General features: G+C 42.8%; 3 protein-coding genes across 9 annotated transcripts; 2 read left to right on the plus strand and 1 right to left on the minus strand.

Annotated features, from left to right (window-relative positions):
* LOC110504508 (uncharacterized) lies at positions 1–13494 on the minus strand. Of its 2 annotated transcripts, XM_021583263.3 has the most exons (20): positions 13448–13491; positions 11411–12415; positions 10963–11024; positions 10701–10739; positions 9560–9669; positions 9021–9085; positions 8727–8843; positions 7650–7775; positions 7283–7465; positions 6685–6809; positions 5934–6567; positions 4069–4195; positions 3734–3876; positions 3504–3632; positions 3303–3425; positions 3059–3189; positions 2586–2904; positions 2186–2345; positions 780–895; positions 1–623 (listed from the first exon to the last, which is right to left on the minus strand). In XM_021583263.3, exons 2-20 carry the CDS (start codon positions 12197–12199, stop codon positions 561–563), a joined length of 3561 nt encoding a protein of 1186 aa, XP_021438938.3. In that variant the 5' UTR covers positions 12200–12415; positions 13448–13491; the 3' UTR covers positions 1–560. The 2 variants fall into 2 exon arrangements, with proteins under 2 accessions (XP_021438938.3, XP_090076164.1); XM_090220038.1 differs by lacking the exon at positions 11411–12415 and having other exon boundaries at positions 13448–13494.
* On the plus strand, positions 13456–16052 carry LOC110504511 (polyadenylate-binding protein-interacting protein 2). Its single transcript, XM_021583266.3, has 4 exons — positions 13456–13660; positions 14135–14277; positions 14461–14637; positions 15195–16052. The coding sequence occupies exons 2-4, from the start codon at positions 14140–14142 to the stop codon at positions 15249–15251; spliced, it is 372 nt and encodes a 123-aa protein (XP_021438941.1). The 5' UTR covers positions 13456–13660; positions 14135–14139; the 3' UTR covers positions 15252–16052.
* Positions 16009–27973, plus strand: LOC110504510 (uncharacterized). Of its 6 annotated transcripts, none has more exons than XM_090220034.1 (18): positions 16447–16569; positions 16802–17800; positions 18012–18073; positions 18246–18284; positions 18940–19016; positions 21307–21356; positions 21465–21581; positions 21817–21942; positions 22093–22218; positions 22310–22434; positions 22633–23704; positions 24141–24222; positions 24342–24385; positions 24562–24705; positions 24826–24956; positions 25170–25708; positions 27034–27155; positions 27585–27973. In XM_090220034.1, the coding sequence occupies exons 2-18, from the start codon at positions 16874–16876 to the stop codon at positions 27615–27617; spliced, it is 3816 nt and encodes a 1271-aa protein (XP_090076160.1). In that variant the 5' UTR covers positions 16447–16569; positions 16802–16873; the 3' UTR covers positions 27618–27973. The 6 variants fall into 6 exon arrangements, with proteins under 6 accessions (XP_090076158.1, XP_090076160.1, XP_090076161.1 ...); XM_090220035.1 differs by having other exon boundaries at positions 16473–16569; positions 16849–17800; XM_090220033.1 differs by having other exon boundaries at positions 16503–16575.

The following is a 27973-nucleotide window of genomic DNA, read 5'->3' on the forward strand; positions in this document are numbered from 1 at the left end:
TTTTCTGGGATCTTTTATTTCAACTCATGAAACGTGGGAACACATGACATGTCGAATTTATATTTTTGTTCATTATACATCCAAGCAATGCAATTATCTGAACATCTGCATGGGAGGCATTTATTAAAAATGATCAACCAAACTCCTTTCTTTAGACACTTGCCCTAATATAATTGGTTACGTTATTTCTCGTCTCTGCATCACAACAGTCGGGGAACCAATCAAAAGACCAGCATCTGAGAGGGATGTCGTCCTATGACTTCAACACAAATCAAAAATGTGTCTTGCACTTAACAATTTAGCAAGACGAGTTATCAGAAAATCTTAAAAACAAAACCAGGCATACAAAACTCCCTACATTCTCCAGACCCATTCATGGTTGGTTCCTCCTGGTACGGTACATTGGTTAAAATAAAGAGTTACAAGACTGTATGACTAAACACGAAAGCTTTAAAAAAAAAAAGAAAAGACAAGAAAAAAAGAATTGCTGAAACATCCACTCTTGCGTTACAAACGAACTCTATCCAAGCGTAAACATTTCCAACACTCGTCATCATTCCCTAAACTGGAGTCTTCGTCCCTGTGGTACTTTGAGCTTTGGCCTTCTCCTTTTCCAGATGTTTCTGAAAAAAAAGGACAGCATTTAGATTTCAGAACAAAAATGTTTTTTTTTGTTTGATACAAAGTGAGAGACGTATTGGTGTGTTGTGTCAGAGTTTTAAATGACTGCTCAAATATTTTGGTATATCTGCTAATTGACTAAAATAGTGCATTTTTACCTTGAGTTTTTGGTAGTGAGATTGACTGCTGCAGTGAACTTTCTTGGCTGTCTCCTCATTGGAATAGAACAGGAAACAGACTCTACAGTAGTACCCCATCTTCACATATTCAACACCTGCAATCAGACAACAGAGTCACTATGATGTTTGGTTGGAAGAATTTCACAAAAAAGGTCTACACCTGTTCTATTCAGGGCATGTGACAAAATAACATTTGATTTGATGTATGAAATATGATATCTACATTGTCAAAAGTATGTGGACACCTTCTCGTTGAACATTCCCAAAATCATGGGCATTAATATAAAAGTTGCCCCGCCCTCCTTTCGCTGCTATAACAGCCTCCACTCTTCTGGGAAGGCTTTCCACTAGATGTTGGAACATCCATTCAGCCACAAGAGCATTGGTGAGGACGGGCACCGATTAGGCATGGCTCGTAGTCGGCGTTCCAAATCATCCCAAAGGTGTTCGATGGGGTTAAGGTCAGGGCTCTGTGCAGGCCAGTCAAGTTCTTCCACACTGATCTCTGCAAACCATTTCTGTATGGACCTTGCTTTGTGCACATGGGGCATTGTCATGCTGAAACAGGAAAGGGCCTTCCCGAAACCATGAAAAACAGCCCCAGACCATTACTCCTCCTCCACCAAACATTACAGTTGGCACTATGCATTGGGGCAGGTAGCGTTCTCCTGGCATCCGCCCAACCCAGATTCGTCCGTCGGACTGCCAGATGGTGAAGCGTAATTCATCACTCCAGAGAACGCGTTTCCACTGCTCCATAGTCTAATGGCGGTGAGCTTTACACCACTCCAGACGACGCTTGTTATAACGCATGGTGATCTTAGGCTCGTGTGAGGCTGTTCGGCCATGGAAACCCATTTCAAGGAGCTCCAGTTCCTGTGCTGAGGCCATTTTGAACTCACAACCGAGGACAGACAATTTCTACATGCTTCCGAACTCGGCGGCCCCGTTCTGTGAGCTTGTGCGCCCTACCACTTTGTGGTTGAGAAGCTGTTGCTCCTAGATGTTTCCACTTCACAATAACAACACTTACAGTTGACCTGGGCAGCTCTAGCAGGGCATACATTTGACGAACTGACTTGTTGGAAAGGTGGCATCCTATGACGGTGCCACTTTGAAAGTCACCGAGCTCTTCAGTGAGGCCATTCTACTGCCAATGTTTGTCTATGTAGATTGCATTGCTGTTTGCTTGATTTTATAGACTGAATCCACTAAATGAAAGGGGTGTCCAGATACTCGTCTATGTAGTGTATATATTTTTAATGTGTTGGACAAGACAAAAGTTGTCTGACAGAAAAATAAAATGATTCTTTGTGTTATTAATATTTCTAAAACACATAGAAAACCATTTCCCCCCTCGAGTATTAATCTGAGCATGTCCTTACCCACTGGGTTGTTAGGCTCATAAGGCCCCAGAGGAACCGGGCTGGTTGATGAAAGCTTCCCCTCAGCCTGGGATGGTGTGCAGGCAGTCTCTCCATTCTCCTCAACGCTCCTCACACTCACTATGGAAATGGCCGTCTCGTTTTCCTCCATTTTGATGTTCTACGGCACAGAGCAATAGAGTGTCAGTTCCTTAAGATACTACATTTGGTTGACAAACTAAAACGGCCTGGGGTTACATCCCAGAATGGCGTCATATTCCCCATCAGATCATCATAGAGGGATTGCTGATGATGACAGCGAACTACGTTTGACCAAAGCCCCATAGGACTGTGATCCGTAGTAATACACTATAGTGAATATGGTGACATTTTCAGAACAACCTAAGCCAGATAAACTTACCATGTCAGTGTCAATCTTGTGTACAGCTGAGGTCTCAGAGGATTGACCGTGCTCTCCATGTACCTCCTCCTCCTCCTCCTTCCTAACCTCTACCTCACTCTGCTCAGTGGGCGCCTCCACCATTTCCTCGTCTTCTTTCTCAGGCTCGTCTGCTGATGAAGATGCCGTCTCCTCTCTGGACTTCTTGACTGGAGGTTCTTCATCCTGTTTGGCTGAGCTTTTGGCGGCTGAGCTTTTGGCGGAGCTCGTTTCACTGCCTGATCGCTCCCTCTTCGACGACCTCTTCTTCTCCTCAGAGTCAGGGGCAGGTGGTCGGTGTCTAGTGTGGGGAAAGAGTATTTCATCTTTAGTGTCGCGGAAGAGCCGCAAAAGAGCATTTCATCTTTAGTGTCGCCATCTTAGTAGTGACAGAAATAAGTTGAAATGTACATGGCTCACAGCAATTATATTAACTGTTGTTTCATTTGACTCACCCGTATTTGAGCTGTTTGTACTTCCTGCTCACGTACACCGTTAGTCGCTTGCCTTCGAATTTAGGGGGCGTGTCCTTGTAGGTCTCAGACATTCTCTCAGCGTCCTCGCCACGTTCCATCTCAATGAAACACTAGAAATTAAATAATTAAATAATTAACAAACAATAGAAATCCACATTTGTTTTGTTTCCCACTCTTTCCAAGAAGCTCCGAGAGCCGAAGAGAGAACAAAATATTGAATTACCTCGTTGCGAGATCTGTTCAGGAAATAGCGTCTCACTTTGCCGAACGGTTCAGCGATTTTCAGAAGAGAGGCGTCGGAGGATTTGAAGTGGGGAATCTGTCCCACGTATACCACTCTCCCACTCTGCAAGAAGAACAACAAACATTACAAACAACTTCTACAGTAGAAGGCTGACCAACAATCTGCAGGTACGGAGCTCACCTGAATGGTAGCGTACGTCTGTGAATGGTAGATTTTCACAGACTTCCCACACACAGTCGGTGTTACATTCCCACTGTAGAAATTGACCATTGCTTTGGCCTCTTCTTCCGAATTGAGTTGCAGAAAGGCCTAGGTCCACCAACAAATAAAATATACACAATAGTTAAACTTCACTATTTTTTTTCTTCTTCGCTTTTTAACTGTCAAATTAATCTATCAACCAACTTTACCTCAGGTCTCACGTCAAGCACCAGGTGCTGAACTACAGTACCGAAGGGTTTGGCCAGGGCCAAGATCTCGTTCAGAAAACCATAGGCTCGTTTAAATCCCACAACGTTGACCACTCTCAATCCCCCAATTTTCTTAGAGCTCCCTGCAAAGAGAGGATGAGAGCGACAATTACACAACTGTTTACTTTCACCCAACAACAGTTGCTGTAGCTTACTTTTCACGTGGGCCGACACTGTAGCAATGGTTTTCAATTCCACAGACGCAATCAATCAATCATCCTAAATTAAATGATCATACATCATGCTAGATAAGAGGTGAAGTTAATGTTGTTTACCTGAAGAGGAGTACTTTTCTTTGGATGAGGAGTCCTGTCTCTCCAAGTCCTCGTCCTCTGCCAGCTCATCCAGAGTCACAAAGTCATCCATGTTTTCCGGGAAGTCCTGCTCCATGCTGCCCTCCTCCTGGCGGAAACGAACAACATGTTAGTTACATATTCAACATAAAGCACCAGTCAAAGGTTTGGACGCACCTACTCATTCAAGGGTTTTTTCCTTTATTTTGACTATTTTCTACATTGTAGAATAATAGTGATGACATCACAACTATGAAATTACACATGGAGTCATGTAGTAACCCCCAAAAAAGTATTAAACAAATCAAAATATATTTTATATTTGAGATTCTTCAAATAGCCATCATTTGCCTTGATGACAGCTCTGCACACTCTTGGCAATTCTCTCAACCAGCTTCACCTGGAATGCTTTTTCAACAGTCTTGAAGGAGTTCGCACTTATTGGCTGCTTTTCCTTCCCTCTGCGGTCCAACTCATCCCAAACCATCTCTATTGGATTGAGGTCGGGTGACTAGGTCTGATGCAGCACTCCATCACTCTTCTTCTCGGTCAAATAGCCCTTACACAGCCAGAAGGTGTGTTTTAGGTCATTGTCCTGTTGAAAAACAAATGATAGTGGAACTAAGCCCAAACCAGATGGGATGGCGTATCGCTGCAGATTGCTGTGGTAGCCATGCGAGTTACATGTGCCTTGAATTCTAAATAAATCACTCCCACACCTCTTCCTCCATGCTTCACGGGGGGAATTACACACGCGGAGATCCTCTGTTCACCTACTCAGCGTCTAACAAAGACACGGCGGTTGGAACCAAAAATCTCACATTTGTACTCATCAGACCAAAGGACAGATTTCCACCGGTCTAGTGTCCATCTCTAGTGTTTATTGGCCCAAGCGAGTCTCTTCTTATTATTGGTGTCCTTTAGTAGAGGTTTCTTTGCAGCAATTCAACCATGAAGGCCTGATTCACACAGTCTCCTCTGAACAGTTGATGTTGAGATATGTCTGTTACTTGAACTCGGCGAAACATTTATTTGGGCTACAATTTCTGAGGCTGGTAACTCTAATGACCTTATCCTCTGCAGCAGAGGTAACTCTGGGTCTTCCTTTCCTGTGGCGGTCCTCATGAGAGACAGTTTCATCATAGCTCTTGATGGTTTTTGCGACGGCACTTGAAGAAACTTTCAAAGTTCTTGAAAATGTTCTGTATTGACTGACCTTCACGTTGTTCATCTTTGTGTATTTGAGCTGTTCTTGCCATAATATAGTCTTGGTCTTTTACCAAAAAGGGGTATCTCCTGTATACAACCCCTACCTTGTCACAACACAACTGATTGGCTGAAACACATTAAGACAGAAAGAAATTCCACAAATTAACTTTGAACAAGGAACACCTGTTAATTGAAATGCATTTCAGGTGACTACCTCATGAAGCCGGTTGAGAGAATGCCAAGACTATGCAAAGCTGTCAAGACAAAGGATGGCTACTTTGAAGAATCAAACAAAATCTATTTAGATTTGATTAACACTTTTTTGGTTAGTGCATGATTCTGTGTGTTATTTAATAGTTTTGATGTCTTCACTATTATTCTACAATTTTGAAAATCGTAAAAATAAAAACCCTGGACTGAGTAGGTGTCCAAACTTTAGACTGGTACTGTATGTCAACATTAGTTACATATTAGTTATACATTATAAATAAATGTTTACAATATGAACAATATTTTAAAAAATTATATAAGGGAGATATGTCACTGTGCTCAACAGAACAAAAACACAAGAGTAGTGCCAACTTGTAAGCAAGACAAATATTTTCTTGGACTGTAAATGTTTTCTGTTGTTGACCTACCTGGTCTGCAGGTAGTTGTTCCTCATGCATCTCTGAGCTCTCTGCTGGCTCTGCCGACGGCATGTCATCCTTGTCCTCGGTCTCTGGCTCATCTGTAGTGGCTTCAGTTTCCATCTGTTCAATCTCAGGCTCTCCCTCCGCTTTCTCCTCTGGAGCAGGCACAGTCCCCTCCTCCACCTCTGACGCCTCAGCCTTCTCTGTGACATCACTACTGCTCAGAACCTTGGCAGTGCTCGGAACGTCGTCGGAGTCCGGAGCAGGTTCCTTCTCCTCCTGGGATTCCAGACTGGTGTTGGCCGCGGGCTCTGGGTCTTCCGTCACGTCTTCAGCCTTGTCCTCTGACGACCCATCATCACGTGAACCTTGGTCTCCCTCGCCTTTGCACTCCTCAGCGTCATCTCCCTCCATCACACCAGCCACCTCATCACCTGACCCCTCCCCCTCTCCTCCTGACCTCTCCCCCTTTCTCTCTACACTGCAGTCCTCTCCTTTTGGTGGTTCCTTCTTGTCCTCTTTGGCTTTGCTGCTAGAGGAAGATTTACCACTTCTGGAAGAACTTCTGTCTTTGGGCCCAGTACTACTGTTGCTTCTCCTTCTCTTATCATCCATCAGTTTGTTGGAGCGATTACCCACACTGTTACAGACAGACAACAATCCACAATCAGTACAGCTACCTCTGTAAAAAAAAAAAGGCCAACTAAGTCCTCTAATGTGATAATGAAGCACTGAATCAATCTTGGGGAATTCTTACTTCAAGGTCTTGTACTTGGTACAGATGTTTAAACGGACAGTCTTTCCCTGGATGGTCAGTGGATTCAGAGTGTAGTACTTCACCAACATCTCAGCATCCTCCGCAGACCCCAGCTGAACAAAAGACTAGGAAGACAAACGCTAACGTTTATACATTTTAAGCCTTCATGACAGATCCAAAATATAATAACATTTAAAAAATATCCTCATGCCTCAGGCACGTTCACACAGATGAGCAGGGACCCTGGGCATCTTTCTTTTGGTGTTTTTCCAGGGTCAGTAGAAAGGCCTCTTTAGTGTCCTAAGCTTTCATAACTGTGACCTTAATTGCCTACCGTCTGTAAGCTGTTAATTGTTTATGCTGCGTTGAACAACCATGGGAAACAGTGTTTAAACCCTCTACAAATGAACCTCTTGAAATCCAAATAACTTCACACAAATTATCTTTGAAAGTCAGGGGTCCTGAAAAAGGGACGTTGCTTTTTTTTTTTTTTTTTTGCTTGAGTTTAATAACAAATAATATGCGCCATTTAGCAGAAACTTTTATCCAAACATTAGTATACATTTTTTTTTATACAGAGAATAAATAGGACTTTTACCTCATCAGTTAGAAACAAGTGTTTCTCCACGGTGCCGAAGCGGCGCGCGATGGTGAGGAGTTCCTGCTTCTTCTCGTTCTCACGCGGCAAGTTGGAGAAGAAGACTACCTGCGATTGGTTCGCCACCGCTGGATCTTTGCCTTGTTTCGCCTCCCGGTTGATTCTCTCAGTTCTGCTGTCTTTCTGTATTCAGAGAGAGGAACATGTTACGTGTACTGGTTTTGCGTGCATGATCACTGGGGGGGTCGTTAACGGTCAGCTAAGATAGAAACGCAGCCGAGTGACTTGAGGTATTTTCCTCGATACAACAGATACAGGTAAAAAACTAATGAAAAATAGACGAATAAGGACAATATTCCAATATTACCTGAATCACCATGAGTTCCTTGGACAGATATAAGGTGATTTGTTTCCCGTGCAACACCGCTGGGTTCTGCTGGTAGTAGCTCACCACATCCCTAGCTTCCTTATGAGTCTCCATTTCTAAAAAGGCCTGTGGGAGTAGGAATACGCATCATGAACCCTGTGCTACAGGACCAGTCGTCGGGTGGTCTAATACAACCGTTGAAATGGGTAATAGGAGCAAGTCAAGTGTTTGAAAGAGTTTGCGTTGTGATCTACACGTTTCCAGTTGTACTGTAATACGTTAGTTAATAAAGCAGAATTGATTTATACATTGTAATAAGAGGAAAGTGGTGTGAAAACACAACAGGGGTGGTTTCCTGGACACTCCAATTAAGAATCTTTACAGTCAACGACTAGGGGCGTCTTCTCTCAAGTGTGTGTGGGCACAAAACAACAACAAAAAAAGACAACCTCGCGTGCGACAGTTTCAAGTTTGAACTTGAGGGGGAAAGAACTACTAGTGGTTGACCAATTGCATTGCAAGCAAATATTGTTATTTTTTTAGGGGGAGGAGGGGGGGTAATTGAAGTGTTTGAGGCACGAAAATTCTAATAATGGTCGGCCAATAAAAAACAGAATGTAGGTCTGGTGTGAAAACAGATGTATTTACAGTTGGGGAAGGAGATTGCATAGCAGCATATTGACGGATGCATTTCTAAAGTCACTGTAAAATATTAAAACATTCTGCCCACACCTCTACAGAAATGTGATCAAATTTACCATCGCGCTTAAAAAAAACAAAAAACTATCATGACCCAGTTCTAGCATTTCCGAATCACACAGCAAACGAGGGTGTTTTTATTGTTTACATAACAGGATGAACGGAGGCTGTTTTCCAGGTGGGGCTGTAACGCTTGTGTGGGGCTGTAACGCTTGTTCACGAGCGCAGAAATACAGTATGGCTCTGATTTATCAAGAAAAAAATAAAAGATGTTTGATAAATCCCATTAGTTTGTTGCGCACGCAAATCCTAGAATCTCCACGTACGCCCAGAATTGAACATGCCCCTGGCAGGGTGGCACAAAGAGTCGTGCTTTACCTTGTTCTTCAGTACCAGGTGTTCACAGAGAGTTCCAAAGGGTTCAACCAGGGCGAACAGGGCTTTGTTAGAGAGAGGACTCCTGTCATATTTGGCCACCACGACTTTGCTTCTGATCTGAGGAGGAGAACAGTTCAGAACGATACAAAAACAGGTTGAATCCATGACTTTCACACCTAAGACATTCCAGTAAAAATACATTTGTTTTTGATGAGGAGTTACCTGGGTCACTGCATTGCAGTAAAAAAGATTGTATTTGATCAAGATAATATCATGACAAATAAAATACATTACCTGCTTAAGTGCCATAGAGTGTTGATGTGGCTTGCCTGATCCAACATTAGATCCAGCACCACCACCTAAACAGACATAAGAGGTTATATTTATTTATTTACATACATACATATAAATACATACATACACACACACACACACACACAACATATGGCTTTTCAAGGAGCCACAGTCACTTAAATTACAACATGGCAGTAGCCAGCTAACCAAAACATGGATTACTGTCTTCCTTTGTCCCTAGACTGATTACAGGGTCAGGACGCCAATATGTCATTTAGTAATTTGGGTGAACTAGGCCTATCCCTTTAATGACAATGATAACATGGTAATGAACACAGAAATTAAATCAGTAAGTGACAGGAATAAGTATACGTTGGCGGCATCCGGGGGGGGGGGGGGGGGGGAAGCACCCTATTCCCTATATAGTGCACTACTTTAGGCCAGAGCCCTATGGAACCCTAATCAAAAGTAGTGCACTAAAAAGGAATCGGATTCCATTTCAGACACGGACACAATCTTTCACAAAAACACAGCATTACCCCAGCCGGAGCTCATGCGCCCTCCTCCAGCCTGCTGCCTTTCAGCCATGGGGATTGGTCCCAGGAGACCGACTGATTGATTGGTGGTCTCCAGTAGATGAGACCCACCGCTGGAAAAGGGGACAAACATGAGATTCAGTCTAATTACATAAGACTGATTCAGCTACGTATTTTAAAGTGCAACTTCACTTCCTGATTTGGCCTCGTTTTATATTGGGTTCATTAAGAAATGCTATTGTCCATGACTTAATTCAAACTCGAGTTGGTTTTGGGGGTGTGGTTGTCTCGTGTGTGTGTGTGTGTGTGTGTGCAGTTGACAAGAGTTAAAAAATATATATATTTAGACTATTAACTTTAGCTGACTGGTATGCGACGGTGGAGATAATATTCTCATTATTTTTTAGTTCTCAATAAATGCTTTCAATATTTGTAAATTAATTTCTACAATTTATAGTTGGTTTGAGTTTAAGTCACTGAAATTTCAACACATTGTCCCATTTTATCGATGGTACCTAATGAGCCCCATAGGGATATCCAAAGTCAACCCAAATTTACAGAAGGGATTCCAATCGGGTCGAGAGCAGCTCTGGATGTATAATTTCTAGTGTGATGCCAGCTGTTGGCAGGATTAAAAAAAAAGCCAGCCTTCGTTTATGTTGTGATGCAGTCAAGGGCCACAAGCCTCAACAAAAAAAACCAAAAAAAAAACGTTGTTTTATGACCAAAATGACCATATTTATACTTTGTAGTCAATGTTGACATTAGAATAAATGTTTCACACTCATAGATGCCACATAGGCTGTTTTCTAAATGAGAAGTATTTTTTTTTAAAGGGGCAGTTACTCTTTAAATTCAAAACACCTGAAAGGTTTCTTGTTAACTGGTTTATCTTCTTTATCAACTCTTGGGACTAATATTTGCAAACATGTTATGACAACTGGCGTGTGTGTGTGTGAGAAAGAGAGAGCGAGAGCGTGTGTGTGAGAGAAAGAGAGAGCGAGAGCGTGTGTGTGAGAAAGAGAGAGCGAGAGCGTGTGTGAGAAAGAGAGAGCGAGAGCGTGTGTGAGAAAGAGAGAGCGAGAGCGTGTGTGAGAAAGAGAGAGAGAGCCTGTGTGCACGTGCGGGAAAGTGAGACACATACCTTCTGCCTGTGGCCATGTGTGGATCCCATTCTGGGTACCTATAATGGTCATGGGAGAACATTGGCCAAAAATCATTGATGGTTCACACAATTTGATTTTAAAATATTTATTTTTCCCTCTCTTCAAGCTTTTTTTCAAGTAGGCAGGGTAAAAGTTGTACACAGACGTTTCAGTGGGTATCTAAACTTTAGTCAAAACAACCTTGTTTTGCGAAAAGGTCTTTACATAACGTAGTGTGTTTGAAGAGGAAATGTAACTTACATTTGCAGGAGGAGCCTCTGGTTTTCTGTGTGGCGTAATCCATCAGTGTGCTGGTTCCACTCCTGCAGACCAAGACAACCACTGGATGAGTGACTGATTTACTGAAGACATACACTGTACACATTAATTGGCTCCCACACCAATTAGAAAGCAAAAGGGTGATTCAACTACGGCTCTTCAAAAAAAAAGGAGAAAGAAGCTGAATAAGTGGAGATATGATGCTACCATAAAACAGACTTGTTGAATCATTACTTAGTGTACTGTAGGATTGGCTTTCCGTCACTTGATAAATCAAAAGATATAATAAAAGATTTGATTATAAAATTCAAAAAGTGGTCTTGAATTGAAAGTGTCCGTGCCTTTATGAGAGTAGCAATCAAACTGAGATCAGAGTAGACGGTGTGAAATAGACAGGTAAAGTGGAAAATGAATTGGAGTTAATACTCACCATGGTAGAGTGCACGTCAAAATCACAAAGAGAGCACACATGGGGAAACATGTGAGGTATAACTCCTAAGAAGTCCTGCACTTTGCCTTGGGACGGGGAACCCATTCTCCTGGTCATAAAGACACTGTCTGCCGCCGAAGGGGGACCCATGCCCATACCGCTGTAGCGATCACGGGAAAGATCTGAATACCACCCTGGGTCTCTTCCACCACTGCCGTGGCCATAGTCGAGTTCGTACCTTCCAGCTGAAGTGTCTTGGATGGAATTGTAGCCCAAGTCTCCTTGCTGAGCGTGGGCCGAAGCTTGCCCCATGGAACCACCCAGTTTGCCAACACGCATGCCATCCCAGTCGTCTCTGCTGGCTCTGTATGAGGGCTCAGAGGAGAGCCCAGACAGGTCCCCTCTAGAGTTGCCTGCCATGCGTCTGTCAGACTCCACCTTCCGGTTCTTAAGCTGCATTATAAGGTGAGGCAAGGTCTCCACACTAATGTTGTCTTCTGGGATCTGTGCCAGCACGTCCAGGTCAGCGGGCGACAGGCCCAAGCTGGAAAACAGCTTTATGGAGTTGCCAATGTGGCTGCCGCCGCCACCACGACGGGACAGCTGCGGGTCACACTCACCACCACCCATAGCCGAGGACATGCCGTGCAACTGTCTGGAGGTTGAGCCATGGAGACTGTCTGAACGCTGTTCATTCATGCTGAAGTTGAGGGTCTCAGCAGCAGCCAGAAGCCCGCGTCCCACAGCAAAGCCTTTCTGAGAGCTATCAGATGGAATCTTCTGGGACATGGCAATCCTCAAAATGGCTGACGAGCTCTAAACTAACTCAATGTGAGATTACACAGCACAATAAACAGAATAAGGAAGCAGCTAAAGCGAGGGCCAATTTAGAAGTCTTTGAACGAAGAGAAGATTCGGTCAATTCAAAAACTGACAACGACGTGGCAACAAGTCAACGTGGATGAGGAAAAAGGAAAACTCTCCTCTTCATCTGATGGAATATTTCTGCAGAAACATAATGGTGAAAGTGTAGGGTGTAAGTTCTTGTCTGCCACCCTCCTCCACAGTTAGCATGGGGATATGGAGGTGCCAACAACACTGTCTGCAGCCAGGTTCAGTTAGCCTACAATGTACATAGAGCAAGTGTAGAGAGAACAGCCCAATTTAAATAGTCAATTGAACTGTGTTCAGAATCAGAATGTTAGGTTTATATGAAAGAAACAGGAAGAACCATTTATTAAAGCATTGAAGAGAGACCACTCACAGAAAAGGAGGGAAATGTACAGTAAAGATTCAGACGTGAATTGACCTCATACGAAAGTAGAGGAAGATATACAGTAGCATTAACTGTATGTCATAGCCAGAAGAGAAGATATATCAAACATGGTTTCATCTTCATAGAGAAAGGGTAATGCACCAAGTGACCAACAAATTGTCCTAACTGCAGTTTGGACACAACTTGAAAAAGAGCTTTTAAAAATGTTTAGTTACAAGGTAACAATGATTTTTAAATTTTTTTAAAAAAAGGGAATTTGAATCCAGTCTCTGGATCAGAACACTGTTAGATCCTGCTATAGCAAAGACAACGGTATAGACAATGTATCGCAACATTAGCTATTCAAGTTGCTAACTAACACGAGATGCAGTTAACCGCAAGAGCTGATTTTTTCCGCTTTTTGTCTGTGCTGCCAAAAACATATGTACTCAGTATGTGAATATTTGTTGAATGTTGTGCGTACAAGACATAACTAAAAACGTTTAGTTTGAAGATGATAGTAGCCAACTAAAATGTTAATAGATAACAGCAGCATAACATATATTTGATGTGAAAGGCAAGGCCTCTGGCCTAGTTAGCTTACGAAGCTAATTTGATGGCAACGAGCTTGCATGTTTTCATCATGAGGTGTAATATTATGCTACAAAAAAAAGTAAAGGAGCTCAATATAAACAAGATATATTCGTAATATGTAACGTTAGTTATTTTACAGTCAAACGAAGATTTCCCGAATGTAGGGAACTGAGGTTTATTGTCCTTACCTGCGCAGGGTGGGCTCACACGGCGTTGAAGCTCTATAACGAGAGTCGCAGGGAGGATGCGCCCTGGTCACATGGGAAGGTCATACGATTCGTCCAATCGCTGACGCTCAACGTGTAAACAGCCTCAGCGGCCATTATTGCTCACTTGTCTTGGAAATAAAGAGTTGGAGAACAAAACAAAAGCAACAACGGACAGCTTTGAACCTTCACCTGGTAAGTTGACCTTTATGAAATATATCGTAACGTTATATTAACATTGATGTGGTCCATATAAAACAGAAATGTGTGTGCCTAGTTGCTGCTTTAAGCCTTTATAGCGAGTCGTCTTAAGAACGACTCGCTACAAGTTTCTTTAAATAAATATAACCTTTATTTAACTAGGCAAGTCAGTTAAGAATAAATTCTTATTTACAATGACGGCCTACACCCCAAACCCGGACGACGCTCGGCCAATTGTGCGCCTATGGGACTCCCAATCACGGCCGGTTGTGTTACAGCCTGGATTCGAACCAGGGTGTCTGTAGTGACGCATCGAGCACTGAGATGCAGTGCCTTAGACCGCGCTACTCGGAAACTCGGGATTGTTTATTGCTGTGTCTTATTATTACTGTGTTCTGAAATATTGTAATTGTTCCTCTGTTGGTCTATTTTTGAAGATACAACTAACTTACCTCATCTTTGTTACAGCCAAAATGAAAGACCCAAGTCGCATCAACAACACCCCAAGCCTCAGCAACAGCGAACTTATCCTACACGGACAGTTCATCAATGATGACAATCCTTTTGCTGAATACATGTGGATGGAGAACGAGGAGGAATTCAACAGACAGGTACTCTACTTATTCTGCCTATTTATCAGGTACTAGATTAGGTAGCTAGTTGATTTAATATTTAATGCCTATTCCACATACAAAGAAATAGCTGTTTTTGTAATAGCAATGTATCATTATTTCAATAATTTAGTGTTTTGCGAAGAGTGGGTGTCTAAATTATTTTGAATGCTTTGTCCCCAGATTGAGGAGGAGCTGTGGGAGGAGGAGTTCATTGAGCAGTGTTTCCAGGAGATGTTGGAGGAAGAGGAGAACGAATGGTTCATCCCAGCAAGAGATCTCCCTCTAACCCTCGGTCAACTCCAGAACCAACTCAACCTACTGGTCCTCTGTGACACAGACATCGTCGACGGCCTGGCGGTAAATGTTTCAGTGATTTTTGTTTGTCCAGGTTTCCTTAAAGTAAAGTCTGTGGAAAGTAGCCATTTTATTTGGCCTAGTCCTATTATTTTGTAGGGAACCATTCAGGATCAGGTGGCTTGCCAGGCTAGTCTCATGTGGCCATCCTTCAAAATCTTGTCTCTTGGACTCATGAAAAGCCTGTGTTTCTGAGGCTAGCCTAGTCCCAGATATGTATGTGCTTTCTTGCCACCACATTTGAAGTTTTATTAGTCGTATTTCCAAAGGATACACCGTCCAACGAAATGTTTACTTGTATGTTCCTTCTTGACAATGCAACAACAATAATAAAAGATAAGAATACAAACAAAGTATATTTCTCAGTAGAATAGAAGAACATTTTGAGCATACGTATAAAGTATGATTTTTGTCTTGTTTGGCATGAGGAGTTGGCAAGACAACACAGGTTGGAACATACTTTACTAAGAATGGGCCTATAATATCTCCATTTGTTTGGATTGAATCATCTCTGTAAGCTTTGATTACATTTTCCCTCATGTTTTTTTTCCCCTCTTTAGATCAACAGCAATTTGAACCCTGAAGCACAAGAATTCGTACCAGGGTTGAAGCACTGAGACTAGTCCTCTGATGAACGAATCATCTGTCCACGCTGAAGCCAGCGTAGGAAGATCTGTTGGAGTTCTGTTACTCTGTTGCACTTAATGTGTTGCCAAAGTTTTCCAGCTAGCCCTGCATGTTTAACGTTTTGAATAATGTTGTGTACATAAATCATATGTTTGTTGTTACTCTTCTGAATGTAAAAACAGGGTAGGAACCAGAATACTTTTTACTTGTATTTCTTATTTGAATATTATAGGCCTATGTTATGTAAGTTGTTCTAACATACCTGCCCCATCAAATAATGCTTTTCTGTTCAATCAAAACTAGTGGTTCATCTCAATCACAAGATGTATTTTTAATTAGATCTTTGTTTGTGTTATGAATTCAGTAAGAAAGTGCAGAGAACATATTTCTGTATACAGTCTCATTTTGTTGAAATGCAGTTTGCCATGAGATTAATATGTAATATCTTAGCCGGGTTTAAAGCTGGATGTTATAAATTAGATTACCTACTTTATAATATGTCTCTTTTTTTGTGTTCTACATTTTACTTTCTCTTCAGAGTCTGCAATGCCAGGCTTATTTTAGATTTTATTTTCATTGCACCTCTTCTTCCTGACATTATCTTTCAGAGCCTGGAGCTTGAAATCCTACTGCCATGTCGATGTTGACTTTAGTTTTTTCTAAATTCACCTAAAAGGAAAACTACTGTATAAAAACTTATCAAAACTATTGTACAAAAATCTAAATGTTTTTTTCTTTAAGTATTTGAAAATAAATGTTGGACTATATATTTTGTGATTTCACACAACAAATCATGGCCCCTGATCAATTCATACTCTTGTTTTATATATAGCAAACAAACTGCACTCGATTCTTATGGGTGCGTTCGTAAATTCGCGCTGGCTCTATACTCCGATTTCATAATACTCTCGTCTGAGAGTGACAGAGCACAGAATGATTTGTGAATTTACGCTCAACACCGGTAGAATATGGTCGGTGTCAGTAAAATGTTGCCAGCAGCACAGTTACAGCCACCAACGCTCTGGATAACATGAAAACAGCTCTGCTATGGCAAATAAAATAGTCAGTGAGGTGTTCTCTCATTTGTGTCTGGAAGTAGTTAGCTTGACTGCGGTTGTGAGGTCCGACCGCTCGGTTCAACCCCACTCCTCGGCCAGATCGTCCAGTGTACGCTCTGAATTTACGAATGGCCAGAGCGCGCTCTGGAAAGGCAGATGCATTTTTACGAAAACACACTACTTAAAAAAAAGTGGTTACTTCCGGTTCCGGTTTAGACGCCTGAGAAGCTAGCTAGCTACTTCGATACAGGTTTCAGTAAGATACTTAACGAATTAACGTATATGCCGACATTTTATGTTTGTATGTATTCACAAATTATCTTTAAAAAAAAAATGCTAACGTGAGAGGAAGTTAGCTAGTTGACGTTAGCTTTGCTAGCTCAGCCACTGTCCGTTTCAAGTAAATGTAAACAGCAACGTTATGCTTTTAATAATTTCGATGACCTTTCCCAATAGCCTAATATTGAATCCATATTCCCTAGATTGCTTCTTTGACCCATCATCTCTTCACTGGCAACTTTCTCAACAGAGATTAGATACGTTTACGTTCCAGCATGTCTCACAACTACTCCTACAGACGACCACCACCAGCTAAAGGTCTAAGACCCAGCTCTTTCGACTCTCCAGATCACCTGCACCCTGGAGACCACAGTCAGAATGTTTACAGATCGTCCCAGGAGTCACCATCTCATTCCACAATACCATCCTACCCATACTCCTCATCCAGAGCCTCCGCTGCCACCGAGTCCCCTTACTCCTCCTCACTAAGCCGATCAGAACCTTACTCCTCACTAAACAGGTCAGACCAAACTCTCCTGAGCAGCTGTGGGCTCAAGCCCAAAGACTTCTCTCTACTAGCCGAGATGCCTGAGGATCTCATCACCGTGGAGAACCTACCACATCTGGTCCTGGAGATCAAGAAGAAGAGGGCGACACAGCAGTCACCATATCCAGCTATGATCTCTTACCCTCCTGCTGCCACATCTCGTGGCTGTGTGTGGGAGCAGGGTGACCGGAGTCATTCTCAACCATTAGACATCCACCCCTCTCTTCCCCCTTCCCAACTTCTTCCCACAGAACAGGCTGAGCCCTGGCAACTAGATCGGCACGGCAACTCAATGCAGTACACATGCTCTCGCCTAGAACCTGTACCTGTCCAAGTTGTGGACTACCACTATGGTAACGAAACTCCCAGAAGTTACCAAACTCCTAGGTCCACTTACAACACGGCCCAAGGAGGAAGCAGCAACACCTGGAAACCCCCCAACTCGTCCCAACCAGCAGTAGATTACAGGTACCCACCACCACCAACTACAGACTACAGACCACGCCCAGACCAAGATGTCCCAGTTGTCACAATCAAGATGGCCACCTCTGGCAACACTCCCACCAAGAATTCTGCTCTTGACTTCCATGGAGAAATCCCCCAAACGTTTCCTCATACTTGCTCTCTCTGTGATATTACCGTGCTCTCTGAAAAGGTATGTAGCTTACTTCCTGTTATTTCTGAGTATTGCATTGTCTGGATCTCTGGTAGGTTCATGTGTATGAAAAGGTCCAAAGTGTATCAATCTTACGCCTATTTGTTCCACTGATAATATACAGTTAATGCATAGGCTGTGTTTTAACATTCGTAGCAGTATCTTAAATATGAACAACGAGAGAAAAAATGTGATTTTATTTTTGTTGCAGTTCTGGTTCACACACGCCAATGGAACTCAACATGCAGATGGACAGCTCACACTTCTTAAAATGTGAGTAATCACATATTCAAGTTGTTTTTCCAGTTTTCCACTTTACCAGCATGACATTTCAAACGCGTACTGTCAGCATTGATATTGTAATAGGCCTAGCTTAAATCGATTAAGTTCCTAAATTGTCCAGCTTTTTATCACTCCATCTCTTCTTCCTGTGCCTGTGTTTTAGGTATCCTGAGTGGGATTGCCGGATGCAGACCACCAGAAAGTGAGTGCACATCTCTCCGCGTGTACGCTACCGTTCACATCTCTCCGCGTGTACACTACCGTTCACATCTCTCCGCGTGTACGCTACCGTTCAAATCTCTCCGCGTGTACACTACCGTTCACATCTCTCTGCGTGTACACTACAGTTCACATCTCTGCGTGTACACTACCGTTCACATCTCTCCGCGTGTACACTACCGTTCACATCTCTCCTTGTTTACACTACCGTTCAAATCTCTCCGCGTGTACACTACCGTTCACATCTCTCCGCGTGTACACTACAGTTCACATCTCTCTGCGTGTACACTACCGTTCACATCTCTCCGCGTGTACACTACCGTTCACATCTCTCCTTGTTTACACTACCGTTCACTGAATGACAAAGGTCTGCAACGCTGTAATTGCTGCAAGTGGAGGATTCTTTGATGAAAGCAAAGTTTGAAGGACACAACTATTATTTCAATTAAAAATCATTATTTATAACCATGTCAATGTCTTGACTATATTTCCTATTCATTTTGCAACTCATTTCATGTATGTTTTCATGGAAAAAAAATGTCATTTCTAAGTGACCCCCAAACTTTTGAACGGTAGTGTATGTGCTTTAGTATTAATGTAGAAAAGATCTTAACAACAGGCCTTTTTAATCCCTTCAGTGGTGATGACCACACAAAGAGACCGAACGTTGAAGAGAAGACTGGTGGACCTTCCCATAGGTTGATTAACTACTTGGGTAAACTCACTGCATTAGTGTGCCTATTACGGTGCACTGGGAAATTATTCAGACTTGGATTTTTTCCCCATGTTTTTACCTTACAGCTTTATTCTAAAATTGATGGGGGGGGGACGATTTAATCCATTTACACACAATACCCCATAATGACAAAGCAAAAACTGTTTATTTTTATGTTGCTATTTTTATTAGATTTTTTAAATAACATTTACATAAGTATTCAGACCCTTTACTCAATACTTTGTGTAAGCACCTTTGGCAACGATTACAGCCTCGAGTCTTCTTGGGTATGATTCTTCAAGCTTGGCACACCTGTATTTGGCGAGTTTCTCCCATTCTTCTCTGCAGATCCTCTCAATCTCTGTCAGGTTGGATGTGGAGCGACACTGCACGGCTATTTTCAGGTATCCTCTGAGATGTTCGATCAGATTCAAGTCTGGGCTCTGGCTGGGCCACTCAAGGATATTCAGAGACTTATCTTGAAGCCACTCCTGCATTGTCTTGGCTGTGTGCTTAGGGTCATTGTCCTGTTGGAAGGGGAACCTTCGCCCCAGTCTGAGATCCTGAGCTCTCTGGAGCAGGTTTTCATCAAGGACCTCTGTGTACTTTGCTCCATTCATATTTCCCTCGATCCTGACTTGTCTCCTAAGTCTCTGCAGCTGAAAAACATCCCCGCAGCATGATGCTGCCACCACCATGCTTCACCGTAGGGATGGTGCCAGGTTTCCTCCAGATGTTGGCATTCTTGGAACTCAATGAGTTCAATCTTGGTTTCATCAGACCAGAACATCTTGCTTCTCATGGTCTGAGAGTCCTTAAGGTGCCGTTAGGCAAACTCCAAGCAGGCTCCAAGTGCCTTCTACTGAGGAGTGGCTTCCGTCTGGCCACTCTACCATAAAGGCCTGATTGGTGAAGTGCTGCAGAGATGGTGGTCCTTATGGAAGGTTCTCCCATCTCCACAGAGGAACTCTGGAGCTCTGTCAGAATGACCATTGAATTCTTGGTCACCTCCCTGAACAAGGCCCATCTCCCCTGATTGCTCAGTTTGGCCGGGCGACCAGCTCTGGGAAGAGTCTTGGTGGTTCCAAACTTCTTCCATTTAAGAATGATGGCCACTGTGTTCTTTGGGGACCTTCAATGCTGCAGAATGTTTTTGGTACCCTTCCCCAGATCTGTGCCTCGACACTATCCAGTGCTCTGACATGCACTGTCAACTGTGGGACCTTTATATAGAAAGGTGTGTGCCTTTCCAAATTATGTCCAATCAATTTAATTTACCACAGGTGGACTCCAATCAAGTTGTAGAAACATCTCAAGGATGATCAATGGAAACAGGATGCACCTGAACTCCATTTCGAGTCTCAAGGCAAAGGGTATGAATACTTATGTAAATAAGGTTTTTCTGTTTTTTATTTGTTTTCGCTTTGTCATTATGGGGTATTGTGATGTCATTATGGGGGTATTGTGATGTCATTATGGGGTATTGTGTGTAGATTGAGGATTTTTATTTAATCAATTTTAGAATAACAAATGAACAAATGTCACGCCAGGGTAAGCTTACATACAGGGTAACACAGTCCTTATTTTAGGTGAAAATCGCCCATGGGAAATTTAGGTGGAAAAACAATTGGAACCATTTCCCAGTTTGCTTTTTTTTATATATTATATATATATATATATATTTGACCTTTATTTAACTAGGCAAGTCAGTTAAGAACAAATTCTTATTTTCAGTGACGGCCTAGGAACAGTGGGTTAGTTAACTGCCTGTTCAGGGGCAGAACGACAGGTGTCAGCTCAGGGATTTGAACTTGCAACCTTTCGGTTACCAGTCCAACGCTCTAACCACTAGGCTACCCTGGCCTAGGAACAGTGGGTTAGTTAACTGCCTGTTCAGGGGCAGAACGACAGGTGTCAGCTCAGGGATTTGAACTTGCAACCTTTCGGTTACCAGTCCAACGCTCTAACCACTAGGCTACCCTGGCGACCCCAAGGTTTTACAGGTATTATAACACCTTCCCTGTGGGGCTTTATTGTGTATAGGCCAGTGACAAGACACAACAAAATGTGGAAAAAGTCAAGGGGTGTGAATACTTTCTGAAGGCACCGTATATTTAGCAGACTCTTTTCATACATTTTTCTTATTTTGAATTGAACCCACAACTCTGGCATTGTTAGCGCCATACTCTACTAACTAATCCACACAGGACCATTTGCTGTGATTTATATGTGATTTTTAATGATTATTATTATAACGTGCCATTAACTTAGCTTTTCTATTGTCCTGTAGGTAAACCGTCAAGTAGCGGCTCTAGAGAAAGCATATACCCTAAGACAAAGGTTAGTACGGTATTGTTGTTCTTTCCTGCTGTTCTGGTGAATTACTTTTTTCATAAAAATGTAAAAAAGTTTTCACAATGTCTGTTTACTTGCCTTCTTGTTTTCCAGGGGAGTGGCAAAGTGGTTTGTGCCAAATTTACCCCCCGGTGTCTCAACGAAGATGGTTTGAAGGATCTGATTAATCCGTTTGGGGAAGTTGTGAAAATCATCATGTTCCCTGCTTTGGTAAGAAGACTAGTAGCCTATTCATCCTGCCATCTATAGAAATAGCTAATATATGTGTTTTCAATTCCTATGAAATAGGCATTGACTGAATTACAATAATACAAATCTTCTAGTGATTAAAAGGATTGTTGAAAGGATAGAAATAGAATTGCCATCCATCATGACCTCATTGACCAATCGGGATATCCATTCTAGTAGTAATGTTTTTATGGTTCTTGTAACGCTGCATTTTCAGGCTTTTGTGGAGATGGGCTCAACTGACCAGGCCGCCGATATTGTGACATACTACCTCGGTAACCCAGTGATGGTGAAAGGAGGACAAGTCACCTTCTCTGTCTCGTCAACATTTAACTTCCTGCAGGTACATTTTTACAAGATAAATTAATTGGCATCATTATAGTTAAGTTTGTTTAAAAGGGTAATTGTTTAAAAGGGATTTTCTCTAAAACAACCACACACACACACAGAATATTATTCAATGAGTTAAATAAATACATTTACGTCCGTATAGAGTTCCCGGGTGTTGCGTTTTTCCCCGGTGCCTCCTGGTAAAGAGTCTGCCGCGTGGAAGAGACAGTTGCTGGCCGCAGCTAAAAGATTTGGACCTGTGGAGCACTCTCTGTTCTTACCTACGCAGGTATTTAACTGCATTTTGCTTAGAATTATTTTTTTGTTGGTCTGTGTTATAGTCTATTATAATTTGCTTACAATGTTCTGTCCTTTGGTAGGCATTTGTGGAAATGACAAATGCACTGGATGCACAGAAGCTGGTTGGACACCATACATCCAAACACCTGAAAATAGATGAGATTCATATTAAAGTGGCCTTCTCGTCAGAGTATAATACACTTCCGTAAGTTGATGCGCCCCCCTTGTTGTGCCATTACCTTTTGTTTTCATTGATTATGGCTTCTGAGTTCAGACTGTCAGACACTGTCACCATTATAACCATTGTTATTGAAGGAGAAATAGTTCATTTAGACTCTGTAAAAGCCAGAAACGTGGGAATAAAAGTGTTATATGTGAACTTTCTTTCCATCCCATCATGCAGGACCATATCTGACAGGAAGTCTTCAGACAGGAGCAGGAAGTCTGAAGATAGATCTAAGAGGAAGAGAACCCCAAGCCCCAGAAGGCGGAACCTCGGCCCCAGGAGAGATTCCCCAATCTCCTCAAAGAGGAGGAGGAGTAGAGAGAGGGATAGCGACCGTCACAAAGAACGAGTGAAATCAAACAGTGGGGGTAAAGGCAGTCCAAGGTCCCCCAGCAAACAGATCTCCAGCCGGAACTCCAGAAGTCCTCGCAGTCCAAGGTCCCCCAGCAAACAGATCTCCAGCCGGAACTCCAGAAGTCCTCGCAGGCCAAGGTCCCCCAGCAAACAGATCTCCGGCCGGAACTCCAGAAGCCCTCGCTCCCATACTAAAGAGAGGGTCTCCAGTGAGATGAAGAACCCAGGTTCTGGTAAAACAGACCCCAAGAAGGACAAGGTATCTCCCACTTCCACTCGCTCACAACCTCCCACCAAGGATAAGACCCCATCCCTGTCCTCCAATGTGATGGAGAAGTCTGAAGAGGCTGTCGACACGACTGACCAGAGCAAGATAACAACTGAGACTCAGGAGGATGGAGCCACGGAGGCCTGTGATATGGACAGTGACATCGAGGGCATGGCCGTGTATGGGGAGGATGGGGAGGAGAACTCTGACATGGGAGAGGAGGAAGAGGAAGAGGGGCAAGTAGGGGAGAAAGAGGGAGAGGTAGTGGAGGGAGAGGAGGAGGAAGAAGTAGTGGAGGTAGAGGAGGAAGAGGTAGAGGAGGAAGAGGTAGAGGAGGTAGAGGAGGAAGAGGTAGAGGAGGAAGAGGTAGAGGAGGAAGAGGTAGAGGAGGAAGAGAGTGAGGAGGAGGGAGAGGTAGGGGAGAAACGGAAAGAGGGGCAAGTAGGGGAGGAAGAGGTAGGGGAGGAAGAGGAGGGAGAGAAACAGCAGGAGAGTGCTGAGGACTTAGTCCAAGAGCTCTCAGCTACCGGGTCAGAACAGGGCAAAGCGTTCTCAGCTACCGGGTCAGAACAGGGGGAAAAGAGAGATGGTGAAGACCAGAAAGCAGATGCTTCATATGTTGATGAGGTAAAGTACATGCTCTGTCAGGTCTTTAACATGTAGCTCATCTATACATGATCTGTCAGGTCTTTAACATGTAGCTCATCTATACATGATCTGTCAGGTCTTTAACATGTAGCTCATCTATACATGATCTGTCAGGTCTTTAACATGTAGCTCATCTATACATGATCTGTCAGGTCTTTAACATGTAGCTCATCTATACATGATCTGTCAGGTCTTTAACATGTAGCTCATCTATACATGATCTGTCAGGTCTTTAACATGTAGCTCATCTATACATGATCTGTCAGGTCTTTAACATGTTGTTCAGCTATTTAATAAGTCAAATAACATAGTTACAATTTGTAAAATACAAGGTGTCATGTTTAATACGTGTTGTGTGTTTCAGTAAATCCTAAATCCTTATGTTTAGATGTTTGTTCCCCTCATTGTCGCACAGGAGGAGCATGATTTCCCAGAGGGCCATGAGAACCATATCACTTTGGGTGCCCTAGAGCAGGATTCATCAGCTGATGGCCAAGGTGATTACTACTCAGCACCTAGCTACTGGACCACAGATTACATTCAAACTTCAGCACTTTCAAAGAAAGAGTTAGATTGCTATGAAGGTCATTAATTGTATGTTTGTCTTACATTGCAGATAACCAGTCAATAGATGAGCCCAAGAGAAGGTCCAAGAGAATGGTGAGCAAATTGTATTTTTTTAATTCTTGTTATTGATGTGTTCTGTGAGTCAGTTAGAATGTGTTTATTGAACCTCGTGATATAAGACTGGTTTAAAGCAAACGGTCAGTCTAGCACCATATATTATCTGTAAGGTTGTCACAACCACACGTGTGTAAAATATATATTTATTTCAGCCCTCAGGATGTGATCAGACACCTGGTAGAGTGATCTACGTCAAAAACCTTCCCAGAGGCTGCTATACAGATAGTGACTTCCTGAAGATTGTTAAAGGCTTCGGGAGAGTGCATCGCTATTACCTCCATCGCAATGGTGAAGAAGTATGTTTCTCACAGAAGGAAATCTAAAATGGAGTCGATCCTAATGATGTACTACAAGTCTGATCACATTTGTTGTTTCAGTAACCCTGGTCTCTCTCTCCTCTCTCATCAATCTCTCAGGGCTTCATTGAGATGGAGAGGTCTTCTGATGTGACAAAGGCTTTAAGAGAGCTGCGTTATGATAGCTGTAAATTATACGGCCAGAGGGTGATCGTCCTGCGGTCTCAGAAATACAAAAGACTAACAACAGGGTTGGTGTCTGCTCTGCTAAACAGACGTATAACACACTCCGTCCCAACCCGTGTGGGAGCCACTGATAATTGATGTTTCTTTGTCTCTTCTGATAGAAAATATCCCCCGTCTGATCATATTTTATGTACAGTGAATTCTGCCTATCTGTCTTAAAGGTAAATGTTTCTAAACTTATAGTTCTGGACTAAAAAGGAATGATCTTGTTTTGTCAGGTGGAAACCTGAATCAGACTATGATTCTAAAAGTGATCAGAAGAAAGATCACAGGAATAGTAGAAGCAGCAGCAGGATAAGGAGACGGATCAGCAGTCACTCAAAGTCAGCAGCTAAGGACAAGGAGACGAAAGAGGAGGACGAGGAGACGAAAGAGGAGGACGAGGAGACGAAAGAGGAGGACGAGGAGACGAAAGAGGAGACGAAAGAGGAGGACGAGGAGACGAAAGAGGAGGACGAGGAGACGAAAGAGGAGGACGAGGAGACGGCACGACAAGTACACTCCGAACAGCGTAGTAAACAATCGTCTGATCCAGCCAAACACTTTCACATGGACAGAGGAGCGTCTAAATTGAATACTGACAAATTCTCCAACAGTGAAGACCAAAACAATGCCCCTGTCTCTGCTGCTGAGGATGAGAAGCGGGCCGGTAGCACCGAGGACAATGTAGAAACCAAGATGGAGGATAATGTGGAAAGAGGACCAGATTATGTGAAGACTGGTATGGAGTCATCATTCCAGCCCAACAACCCAGTGGGTAAGTGTTTTGATGTGATTTATAGCCTCACTGCATTCTCATGGTAGCCTGGTCCCAGATCTATTGTCTCCTTTTATAGCCTGGTCCCAGATCTATTGGCTCCTTCTATGGCCTGGTCCCAGATCTATTGGCTCCTTCTATAGCCTGGTCCCAGATCTATTGTCTCCTTTTATAGCGTGGTCCCAGATCTATTGGCTCCTTCTATAGCCTGGTCCCAGATCTATTGTCTCCTTTTATAGCGTGGTCCCAGATCTATTGTCTCCTTTTATAGCGTGGTCCCAGATCTATTGGCTCCTTCTATAGCCTGGTCCCAGATCTATTGTCTCCTTTTATAGCCTGGTCCCAGATCTATTGTCTCCTTCTATAGCCTGGTCCCAGATCTATTGTCTCCTTTTATAGCCTGGTCCCAGATCTATTGTCTCCTTTTATAGCCTGGTCCCAGATCTATTGGCTCCTTCTATAGCCTGGTCCCAGATCTGATATCTCCTTCTATATCCAGGTCCCAGATCTGTTGTCTCCTCAATTAGCCTGGTCCCAGATCTGTTGTCTCCTTCTATAGCCTGTTCCCAGATCTGTTGTCTCCTTCTATAGCCTGGTCCCAGATCTGTTGTCTCCTTCTATAGCCTGTTCCCAGATCTGTTGTTTCCTTCTATAGCCTGGTCCCAGATCTATTTGTCTCCTTTTATAGCCTGGTCCCAGATCTATTGGCTCCTTCTATAGCCTGGTCCCAGATCTGATATCTCCTTCTATATCCAGGTCCCAGATCTGTTGTCTCCTCAATTAGCCTGGTCCCAGATCTGTTGTCTCCTTCTATAGCCTGTTCCCAGATCTGTTGTCTCCTTCTATAGCCTGGTCCCAGATCTGTTGTCTCCTTCTATAGCCTGGTCCCAGATCTATTGTCTCCTTCTATAGCCTGGTCCCAGATCTGTTGTCTCCTTTTATAGCCTGGTCCCAGATCTGTTGTCTCCTTCTATAGCCTGGTCCCAGATCTGTTATCTCCTGCTATAGCCTGGTCCCAGATCTGATATCTCCTGCTATAACCTGGTCTGTTTGTGCTCTTGTCAACTTCATGGCATGACAATCCCATAAACAGTTGGCAAGAGAGTAGAAACCAACAGGCACCCTGGCTACTGTCTTGGCCCCTTTCAAGAATAATTACTAAATGACCTTTTTAGACTTGTCTGGACCACTTTCCTCACTGAACCAACTTTTATTTGTTTGCTATGAAAACACTACCAAGTACAGCAATTAACCGTAGTAAGAAGCATTGTCTTTATGAAGTACAGTACTATGTGTTCTAACAAATGTTGTTGTTTTTTTTACAGGAAGGGAATTCATTACACCTGTCATGGGCTATTTCTGCAACCTGTGTCAAGTAGTCTATGTCAATGAGGACGAAGCAAAGAACCAACACTGCAGCAGCCTCCGTCACTATCTGAAGTTTATGGTAAGTCACCAGAATCCCGTTGAATCTCATCAGAATCATCTCACTTTTGAGGCGGCAAGTAGCCTTAGTGGTTATAGTGTTGGGCCGGTAACCGAAAGGTTGCTGGATCGAATCCCCCGAGTTGACAAGGTAAAAATCACGTCATTGTAAAATAAGAATTTGTTCTTAACTGACTTGGTCTGGTTAAATAAAGAAATAAAAACTTAAAAGAGTTTTCTATGCATCTTTACCATAAGCATAGAAACAATGGTTTGCTCACTGCTCTTTACCATATAATGTAAATCACAGGTGATTTGGGTTTGAAAAAAGTAAAGATCATTGCGGGTATTCTTTATTATTATTCAGCCACCATTTCTGTGCAGTTATTTGCTGTGTACGTTACATGTTTACCTGGACGGTTACTGAGCTGTATGATTTGTTATCTCACAGGAACATTCAGCTAAAGACACAGCCTCTAGCTAAAAGATGTCCATCTCTGGAGGAAGTTGACAAGATGACAGTCTTAGACCCAATTTAACAGGAAGTGTTAACAAGCTCTTCTGGAGGAGTGTGAAGAATTTGGGATTTTGCCATGTCTTAAACGCTCAGAAGAAAGCCACAGGTTTTACCTAATCCACAAAAGAGGCTCTTTGTGAAACTCATCCTAGAACAATAAATGGGATTGCAGATTATGTTAATCTGTATTGGTTTATATGAACAAATGTACAGCACCTACCTATATATATATTGTTATGTTTGTGTTGTAATAGCTCAGATCTACTTCCGGTAACTTGGTTTGTTTGTCCTATGCTTGGAATTAAAGCTATTAGAAAACCCTA

The sequence above is a fragment of the Oncorhynchus mykiss genome, chromosome 25 (assembly GCF_057628025.1).
Source record: "Oncorhynchus mykiss isolate SJ-2025 chromosome 25, ASM5762802v1, whole genome shotgun sequence".
NCBI classification, from domain to species: domain Eukaryota; kingdom Metazoa; phylum Chordata; class Actinopteri; order Salmoniformes; family Salmonidae; genus Oncorhynchus; species Oncorhynchus mykiss.